At 39.4% G+C, this 11,044-nt stretch overlaps 1 protein-coding gene across 3 annotated transcripts in view; it reads right to left on the bottom strand.

Annotated features, from left to right (window-relative positions):
• Nucleotides 1-3,211: 3,211 nt before the first annotated feature.
• The window catches only part of erf (Ets2 repressor factor), a 36,781-nt gene continuing 28,948 nt past the window's right edge, over nucleotides 3,212-11,044 (bottom strand). For all 3 annotated transcript variants that reach the window (XM_079878636.1, XM_079878634.1, XM_079878635.1), the window contains exons 3-5: nucleotides 7,541-7,656; nucleotides 6,497-7,434; nucleotides 3,212-6,405 (exon numbers count right to left, since the gene is read on the bottom strand). In XM_079878636.1, coding sequence (XP_079734762.1) covers nucleotides 5,848-6,405; nucleotides 6,497-7,434; nucleotides 7,541-7,656 — 1,612 coding nt within the window. In that variant the 3' untranslated portion in view covers nucleotides 3,212-5,847. The remainder of the gene's footprint in view (nucleotides 6,406-6,496; nucleotides 7,435-7,540; nucleotides 7,657-11,044) is intronic.

Genomic DNA, 11,044 nt, shown 5'->3' with positions numbered 1-11,044 from the left:
GCCTTCCACAGCCAGCGTCATCAAATCAACCTGTGATTGGTCAAGCTGTAGGGGTCTTCAGACCAATGACCAAGCCATGTGATGAGCTCATTATGCCTGTTGCCATCACTGCAACCAAACAGGAAGGGTTGTTGTGAGTACATTAGTTTAAATGAGGGTTTAAAATGCAATGCCACAGTGTAGCAGATATACATTTCTGCATTGCAAATTCGTTTAATGTGATTTTATCATTGTGGGTGGCCTCCTCTGAGCCGTGTTTAAATAAATGTGTGGTTTCAACGCATGCAAATGGCTGTGTGTGGAACTGCATACTATGGAGATGATCAGTTTATGCATCACAGCTCAGCTGGACAGTCACGCACTCTGCATGCAATTATGACATGCAATGGAAAATTGCATAACTCGTACACACACACACACACACACACTCATCCACGGTAATCTCCAAAACACGCCACACCCTGCTCTGTTGTTCTGTTAAAGCTCCAGAGAAGTCCTGGCAGGGATTGATGTTCATGAGATATGTGAACAGTTGTGTGTCTAGTGTAATGTTAACATTTAACTACGAGAAGGAAGAACTAAGAGTTAATGCTCAAAGGCCAGTTTCATCCTGACCTTTAAAACAAAGTGAAAATGAAAGGGAGGCCAAAATGTAGCATATTCAGTCATAATGAGACTTTCAGGTTGACTAGATACACACTTTGACGGGGATATTATGAAGTACAAAGCGTATAAGAATAAAAGGGCTCTGCTTTAGAAGGGGCCTATTTGAGTTTTTGACTCAAACAACGAGGAAACAAACATCTTCTCTGGTCTGACTTATAAACAAGCCTTTAAAGACAAGAAAAGACAAGAAGCACAACAGAGAAATATAGTCAACTTCCTTGAGCACCAAAGCAGTACTTTTAAAATGTGTGCATGTGTATATATATATATATATATATATATATATATATATATATATAGTAGGGCTGTCAAACGATTAATCGCGATTAATCGCATCCAAAATAAAAGTTTGTTTTTACATAATATATGTGTGTGTACGGTGTATAATTATTTTCTATATATAAATACACACACGTGCATGTATATATTTAAGAAATATTTGCATGTATATACTGTGTATATATATTTATATTATATATAATTTATATTATATATAAATATTTTATATATAAATAAATTTTTCTTAAATATATACATGCATGTGTGTGTATTTATATATAGAAAATAATTATACACCGTACACACACATATATTATGTAAAAGCAAACTTTTATTTTGGATGCGATTAATCGCGATTAATCGTTTGACAGCCCTACTATATAAATATAAAAGTACTGATTTTGTGCTTGAGTAAGAATTAATTATTTGTTTATAACTGCATTATCTCCTTTGTATTCTCTATTTCATTCATTTGGACACATTTAAAAAGAAAGTCAAAAGCCAGTCAGTGTCAATCAATCAAAAGTCAAATACCACAGATTCACACTGCCTCTTCAAAACACACAATCACAGACAAATTAGGCCTCCTTGTTACAACCAGCCACTGGTTCATAGTGCCTTATTTTCCAGCAAAACCTAACCTTTGACCTACCCTTAACAGGTCAACGAGCCCTCACAGCAAGCGTCCAGGCTTCCCTGTCAACCAAGTGTGACCCCAACTCCTCCACCCCCATCCAATTATGAGCTTTTGTCAAATATTTGATTACTTTTTGGGGTGAAGAAAGAAATTCAAAGGTGCAAAAAAGTGACTTAAAAACTTGACAGAATAAATAACGGCACAGAGATTTGTGCATACTGATGGTTCCTGCATTAAATACATATTTTGGGTGTTTTAGTGGTTGCAGGGTACATAATCAAATAGGCCTATGCAATGCAGTGTTACTAATTATGCTAAAACCATAACAAAAATGATATAACTTTGGCTTTTGAAACACTAAAGGACCCAGAAATGATGAGATGTTTCATAATACCTGAAAAGTAACACTCTGAATATGTTCATTTCTTGCATGTCTCTATCATTTTGTTAGCATTATAATCCCAAGAGCCTTTTTGTGACAACACATATTTAATCAGAAATCAAACTCAGACTACAAACTTGATATAGCCTTGTTTAAGGTTAAAATTGGAAACTGTTAGTTTAAAAACCCTTTAGAGTAAACCTATGGCAAATTAGCCTTCCGGGTTGGCCTACACATTGACATCATCGTGACCGAACAGCTCTGAAAGTTAAAGACAAGGAGATTCATTTTTACTCAGTCAAAAAAAAAAATACATGTAGATTAGCTTGAAGATAAACTGTATCCGCACCACTAGCAACACCGAACGGAATTGCAAAAATTGGCTTACGTACATAGATGAAGTATTTATACATGCATAAAAAGACACTTCGCCTTTAAGAGCCTCGAGTGTACCGCCTCTGAACAAGAGTGAACGATGGCGATGTTTTAGCAGCAGAGCGCGCTGTTTCACAAATAAATACAAGTGAATACACTCTAAAGTTCTCAGAAGTTCTCTTCCTCCTTCAGGCTGATGAAATGAAATGGGTTTACGTTTGATTCCAGGGTTCTCTCTAAAACGAATGATTCTCGTATCGTGTTAAACCCATGCTCTCTGGTTCGTGCAGAAACGTTAAGTGTTAACGGTCTCCGTGGCATTATGAAAGCAAATCCTAGTTCATTTTGCATCTTGCTTCAGTTCAAACAGGATCTAGAAGTGCAGCCCTTTCTTGTATTTCAAACTGAACCTACAGAAGCAAAACAACTGAAGTGCATGAAACAAAAAACAAAAAAACAACAACCATAAATCGATCTTTATGCGTGCTTGTACATGCCTGGATTCATGTTCAGCAGATTATAGAATAATTGTCCCAACCAGTCCAAAAAAACACCATGGTATTACTATGGTATATTACTGTAGTGCTGTGCCAAATTAAGTATTATAATGGCTTTTTAGGTTTAGTGAATCTACCATTCTTATTACTGGTACTCACTGAATTCGTTTTTCAATTAAAAATATACATTTGATTTAAGATCATTTTAGTTTGTTATTATATTAAAAATATTTGCCGTTTAATAGACAGCATGGTGAAAAAATGATGAAATATTAGTTGAATCTTAAAGTGTTTACTAACACACATCACAATCAGGATAAAATTAGGAAACTGAGAGATGCAAATGGAGTAAAGGACGAGAAAGCCAGATCCGTTTTTACCTGTTTTAATGAACCCTGATTACAGTTTTAATTACAAGAGCAAAGGAAACCACATGAGAAACTAAAGTATACATGGTTCCTTGTAACGTCAAGTTTCGTCTCTCTTTACAAAGTATTACATAACCATTGAGAGACAGATGGAAAGCTTTAAGAAAGAAGCAAAAGACCTTGAACACAAAGAAATATTTGTCTTTTTCTTACATCATCCCCTCAAAATGGAAAATATATATTTATATATGTACACAACCAAAAAAGAGAGACATTAAAATAAAAATAATGTGATAGCATTATGTCACTCTTCCCTCTTCAACTGGTTTTCTTAATTACAACTAAAAACCAGCATTAATACAAAGCCAGAGCAATTTAATATCATGGTATCAAAGAGGGTAGAGGAGTACGATTTATTAAAATGTTCATCTTGAGAGGTTAAAATTAAGGTAAGGGGTACAAACGAAATACCAGCAATAATATCAACATTAAAAATGATAAATGGTAATATAAACAAAAAAAAAGGTATAATAAAACAGCATGGTTTATATTGAAGAGAGAGCGAGAAGAAAAAGTATTTTCTAACAAATAAGGCAGCAGTCAGTTGAAATACAGATACTGAACCTGTGTAAGGCCGCCAAACAAACTCAAAAAAAGTAGTTTTTTAAAAAAAAAAAGAAGAAAAATGAGTGTTAAGTGTGTCAGGTCCTATACTTCCTCCTCAGATGAGGGCTAAGAGGCTGCATGTCCACTTTCTAGCTGTCAGTTTGCAGAATTGAGGTCCCTTTCTCAAGGATATGGTCGTGATGTCATTTACTACAAAGACCCTGCACTTTGCTACAAATGGAGCTGGCCGTCGCCAAACGCTAAGCCAGATAGGATGTGATACCTGTTCAATCTTGATCATCGTGGAGAAAACACAGCCTCCTACAACTAAAACACTGCAGAGAGACTGAGAGGGAGAACGCAAATGCGACGGGTCGAGTTAAAACTATACGTATTCCTTATAAGGCCGAGGACAGCTGTGCCGTTCAGGGTTCTTAACGATTGGTCAGTTGTTTAGCTTTGTCTATAACAACACTTTTCTTTCACAGTAAAGCACTGTAGGGCCCTGAAACTAAACATAGATTCTCCATATAGATTTACCTTCTGAAATATAATTTGTATCAAAACCAGCGTTTGTTCTTTTATCAAATATATACGTCTATAAAGTGAGAATATATGGACTCTAAATGCAAATCTTATTTAGGATAGTTTCTTTTAAGATACAAAACTAAATAAGGCATAAAAGCAGTGTTTGAGGTCATGTTTCTAAGGCCTCTCCTGTATGTGAGCTTGTATGTCAATAAAGCAACCCATTTAAAAGCATTGGGCGGTCAGTCTTCCGTAAAAAGGCACAAATGTTTGTTCATTTGAAGGTTTTATATTCAAAGACAACCTATTGGATAGGGGAAAGCGATGTGGGGAGGTATGCCTGAGATTTACGCCTAACAAACCAAGAAGGTTCGTGTTCTTTCCCAAATAGAAGGGTGTAGAGCATTGTATAAATGGTTTTAGGGATGATTACGAAGCTCAAACCATAAAGCGCCCTCTGATACGTTGCCCCAACATTCCTATAACGTTCCCTCAGGGTTAAAACTGCATTATAAAACAAATTAAATAAATAAGTTGGAGAAGGAATAATATGTGATCTATAATTTGTCATCCAGCTGGTGGTCATGAAGAAGGACTAACACATATATAAAATAAATCCCCCAATGTATATACACGTGTTAAGATACGTTAAGAGGTTGTTGAGTGGTCCCGTTAAGTCGGCTGAGCTCGCTGAACAGCTGGGAAAGTTGTCCAGAGCCGGTAGTGAAGGCTGGTAGCACAATATCATTAATGGCTCTGAAGGCAGTGACATGAAGGTCCTGGTTTGAAAGCGAAAGGCAAGTTGGTTCTGCAAAAAGTCTGGTGCTTGAATCTTGGTATGCAAAAAAGAAAAAGAAAGAAAGAGCATCCATATCCAAAAATTCTGAGAACTATGATTGAGTTTGAGGGTGGGGTTGGGCAGGATCTTTCCTGCATTCACTTCATCCAAGAGTGTCTGTTTAATAGTGAAAATGTCCACTTGCCCGTGACCTTTAATTCCATGGGCATGAATGGCGAGCCAAAAAAGACTTATCACAATCTAATTATTCATTATCACCATCTCTACTGATGTTTTACAGGCGTGCATCAACATCTGGTTTAGGCACTTCTGTAATCTCTTGATTTTGTTTAAAAAGGTATTGAGTTGATCCTAACGGGGAGCTTCTTGGGGGAAAAAGTGTCCAAGACTTCAATGAGACTAGTGGGATGGTGTTAGTCTAACACAGCAAACAGAAAGGAATGGGTTCAGTAAGCAAGGGACTCTGGCTAAACTTGTGGAAAGGGCCTGGTTACTTAAAATGCATAAAAAAAAGATGTCAGTATTAATTTTTAGTGTTGCAACATCTTGAAGTGAGTGAACCTGCATGTACAGAAGTTTGAAAGATGGTTCGGGCATCTGAACTTGCTGAACGGATGGTCTTCACGTAACTTCTGAGAGCAACAGTTGCCTTCAGCCTGTGAGGAGGACAGCTCTGTTTTGCTAAGTTTGTGTGTTTGACCACGTCCTCTTCAGCAAACGTTGTTTTCTAAAGACAGCTGTGCCGTTGCTCGCTGCAGCTCAGAGCTCACTCTCCTCTGGCCTGTCCCCAGGGGTGCAACTAAAGTCTCCGGACTCTTCCGGTCTCCATTTTCCTCACCCAGTTTGGGCTCCACCTCCTGGTTAAGCTCCTCCCTCTCTGCCCTGCTCTTCTTATCCTCAGCCTCTTCGGTTCCCGCCTCCATCCGCTGGTCCTCACTCCAGCGGCGTTTAAAACGCAGCTTCAGAGGGATGCAGAGTGTACCCCCAGGGCTGATGGGAGCGCCCTGGCCCAGGTTTAGCTCCCTGGGTTCTGCTTTTAGACCTAGAAGATTCGGCCCAACCCCTAAGGTAGGGGCAGCTGGGGTCTTGAAGACATCTTCCTCAAGATCGTCATCATCTGTCATACGATCGTGGTTGGGTGGAGGGGCAAGGCCACCATTGGGGTGGGGAGGGGAAAAGACATCACATTCATCATCTTCATGCTCCTCCTCGCTGATGTCGGTGACCTCGACTTCTTCCTCCGACTCCATGTCTGAGATGGGCTCAACCTAAAGGAGGAAACAAATGGAGAGTTACAGAAAGCCCTTTAATTCTCAAAGAAGCTGCAGTTCTTCAGCATTCATTTTAAGGTGAACATACCTTGATCTTTGGTGGACCACCTGGGGTTGAATTGTTGGTCATCATTCCAGATGAGGCAGAGTTTGAGGACGAACCAGACTCCCCACTGTACGAGAAAGAAGCACCAGCACTTCCAGAATTCGGAGCATGTCCTGCTCCAGCTGAGGTTGGCCCTTCTCTCTGTTTGCGGCCCAGTGGTGGTGGCTGTAACTTAAACTTGAAAGGAGATAGATGAGTCTCCTCAGCCTGGTGGTGCAGAGGGTGACTTGACAGGTGTGGACCTACACCCACTGGCCCTCCCAGTCCCTTGTCTGGGCGTTGGGGCTGGGGGATGATAATGTTGGGGTAGTGCAAGAAAGCACGGGGGCTCAGATGATAGTTGTAGACACTCTGAGTGTGAGCTTGAAGATAGCGCTTCATGTCTTCTGGATTGAACGAGAAGTGGGAGCCCAGCATGGGTGAAAGGGATGGAGAAGGTGTGTAGGGCATGTGAGATGTAGGGGTCATGGAGAGAGCTGGTGAAAGAGCAGGACCCAGCAAGCCTCCAGGGCCTGGGAGAGGGGACACTGGGAATGGGGACAAGGAATCAGGGTGGACCCTGTGTGTGGGCACATGGGGCCCGCTCCTGGTGAGCCCAGTTGGGTTGGGCGGTGCACCGTAGACACGGAACAAGGAGTCGTGGGACAAGCGTGGATGGAGCAGGTTTCTAAAGGCACGGTCAGCCGGGCGGTCATCGCCAGGAGCCATGCCAGTTTCTTCAAGCTCCGAGTTGGTGGAGGTGCCATCGCTGCAGTCGGAGACAGAGCCACGAGCTATGCGTCGAGGCACAGCACTGAAGACACCTGGACTGCGCAGTTCCTCGCTAGGAGAGAGGACGTCCGATGGCGTGGATGGAGGGAAGCGGAAGTGAGTGCTAACTCCGGATGGGACAGGTGGAGCACTTTGTGGAACACCAGAACCTAAGGGAAAGGTTAAGAAATTTTAATAGCTGAAGACTCATTTTACTTTATATATGAAACTAAATGAGTTTCAGAAAGATTAAGATTCAGAACCAGGGATCTTCACCTGCAGAGCCCATGTCAATGAATGGATAGTTGACCAGCACCAGCTTGTTGAAGTTGAACTTGTAGGTGAATCTTTTCCCTTTGGTCTTGTGCAAAATCCTTTTGTTGTAGTAGTATCTGCAGAGACAAGTGTTGGCATGGTTACACACTTGTTAAAGCCATTATTAGGAGTCACAATTTGTTATAGACCGCCCATTTTTATGTATTTGACATTCTCACACTTGCCAAACTTTGCACAGGCAATGACCAGTTTAGAGGTGAAAAGTTTTTACAACATTGAATTTGCATGTTTCCTAAGAAAAAAATAAGGTGATCAGTTTTCAAAAAAACATAGAACTCATCAAATTCTAGTTTTCTTTCAATAAGTGATGCATCGAAAATGAAATTTCTTGGCTGAAACTGAAAACTCAGTGCCGAAAACCAAAACTGTTCATTTTAAATTAACTTCTGAAAACCAATAAATTATATTAATATAATATTTTTGAGTGACTTTACAATAGCCAATATTTCAGTAAAATCAATATAAAATTGAACACAGTACTATGAAATTTCTATAATGTAAATTATAGATCATGTTAAATTTACAATGTTTTCACCTTGACTATCTGATACACTGTGCAAGATATATTCAGAATGAAGAAACATGGAAAAGTGGTATACACAAGATGTTTAGGTGAAATGATCACATACAGCAGCTGTCAGGACGTAAAATTTCAGACCAGCATTTCCAAAGAGAGAAAAACCAAACCCTTTTCAGTTAAAGCCTGATGTAATTATCTGTATCATTAAGGAGTACTCAAGGTTATTGTATAGAACATACACATGTTAAATTCTTACACACATGAAAGGATTCAGCCAACCAGAATCAGATATGTGCAGAGCAGATACGTGACACTGTGGCAATCTGAAGCTTCAGATGTTAAAATGATTTATGGATTCAATGTGTTTAATTAAGACGTCACCGAGGGTGCTGAGAGTGCATGTGTGAGAAAACAGGATTGTGATATACAATGATGTGTGAATTGGAGCACTGAAAAGTTCACAGGCACATACTCGACAGAGAAAAGGGCACACACACATGAACACGACACTTACACATGCACAACACCGCTCTTTGAAGTGCATTTGAACTTGCTTCAAAAGACCACAAAAACTCAAAGTGTCTTTTGCACATGTGTGTTGTGCAGACATTCACATACATGGAGTACATATGCTGTTGAGTAAAAATACAGAATACTTCTGTTTACTTTCACCAAGCAAAACAGACGACATCCATCAAGAAAACAGCTTTCTGGCTATATCATGGTCTACAAGCAGCATCAGGTCAACAGATAAAAACAACAAATGTGTACATGTTGTTTTGAACTGTCTTGGTCTGAAGTCTGTTCATTTTCAACAGCTCAACAATGGGATGCCTGTGCAGCCAAGAGTCTGTCTGAATGGTGTTTGAGTTTTAAAGAACACGTGCAACCTCTTAGGTATAGATGAAAAGAGTGAGCAGAGAGAGAATGCCTTCAGGCATTTCCTTCCCAAATAACTAGATCCACACTGAATGTTTTTAAAAAAAAAATTTAAAGATCAGCAGAATAGATTTACTGGTATTAAAATGTACCGGTAGCCTAAATGACAGACTTGCACTGATCTATTTTCCTTCTTTGAAGTAATTCCAATCATATTTCAAGCAATTCAAAACCATCATAGTGAACAGTGCACATTTGCACAAGTGTTGCAGCTGAACGAAATAAAAACATTTATTGGCTTTAATATATATCGGCCAAATTTTCATATCGGTCCAATAACGCTAACATCAAAATTGAACATATTTCGGCCGATACCGATATGGTGGCCGAAATATTGAGCCTTCCAAAATTTAATAAATGATGGGCAATCAAATTTAGCAGACGTCTGCAAAGGTTATGTCAGTGAACAGATTCTGTTTGGGCCTAAAAATGACCTTAAACTTCACAATTATGTAAAAGAAGAAAATCAGGTCAAAAGAGAATGTGTGTGCCTGTCTGCTTTGCGTTTTCTGAGTTAACTAAGAGGATGTGTTTTGTGTCCTCCACATGTGCTGAACAGAGGCGAGTTCTCTCCGTTTCTCAGCAGTCTTCACACTCTCTGCTGTGACGTTGAAGAACTTTCTGCTTCACATCTGAACCATACACAGCTTTCTGTTGCCTTTATTCTCCCCCCCTACCTTCCTCTTCCATTCATATGTTCATATCTCTGAGAAATGAAAGAGTTCTCGGAAGTGGAGGACACAAACTAGTCCTGTAAGTGAAGGTTGATGAGCGCTAAGTGGGCTTCATTATTCTAGGATGGTAAAGGCAGGTTCAGCAGGTTTGAGTGGGCATCCGCAGGTTGTCATGGCGACCGGTCCAAAGCGTTGAATAACACGAAGAGATAGACAAACAGGCAACTGGACAGATTGTAATTGACAGAAGAGTACGGAAAAAGGCAAAGGCGGAAAAATGGTGTAACAGAAAGACAAACAACGCAGAAGAGTTGTTGAACACAAAGTCAGTTGACATAAGAACACATAAAGTCATCAGAAACAAAGCACTCTAGACTTTGAGCTAGCAGCTGTAGTTTACAGCTACAAAATGTTACTGGCTTGCCATCTACTACCTACATAGGCAGCATCCTAACTGAAATGGGCTTCATAAGTGAGCGATCTGAAATGCTCTTCATGTGAAGCAAATCCGTTAATGGTCACTTAGGCATACCACACAAATAACACTAAAATGAACAACAAGAGAGACTTGACTAACGTTCACAGTTGATGTTGATAATCTGAAGTTCCTAGTCTATCATACTCTTTTATGTTAGCATAACAGTCAGTCGATACATAAGAACAACAAATATGCAGTTGATCATAGATTCTGGTGTTAACATTTTACTGTTAGCTAGTCATCAGATATGCTCAAAATTAGGTCTACTAATAAACTAATATGCAGCTTATATCTGATATCTATTGGCGTAGAGTGTGTCTGCATGTTGCAACAAGTGATAAGGCCCATTCACACCAAGGATAACTACAATGATAACTGTAAAGTTTTATTAATTGTTCTAATTCTAATTCTCATAGCTAAAGCGGTAACAAAACTAAGACACAAAATAATTGGAATCATTTACAGGATTTCTTTTCCAGCTGATGAATGTCAAAAACATTGTCTTTCAATCCGAATCCACCCAACTTTAGTAAGCTAATAATAACTGCAATGCGCTTATAATATACAGAATATTGTCCATTGGTGTGGATGTTAATATAGTTATCGTTCTTGGTGAGAACAGGCCTATACTCTAAATAATCAAAAATGTATAATCTACTGGTTTCCTGACCCCACCTTGGATGAAATTTTAACTGAGCTTGTTGCAATGTATTAACCAAGATTTTGGCCAAAAAAGATATCCTATCGTTTTGTAGTTAACCCTTTAGAGCAGCCACTGCATGAGTACAAGCACAATTGCAATTACGAATGATTTAATAGACAGATTTAGTCTT

The sequence above is a fragment of the Squalius cephalus genome (genome assembly GCF_949319135.1).
Source record: "Squalius cephalus genome assembly, chromosome: 8".
NCBI lineage: Eukaryota > Metazoa > Chordata > Actinopteri > Cypriniformes > Leuciscidae > Squalius > Squalius cephalus.
This window is presented reverse-complemented; position numbering and strand designations above follow the sequence as displayed.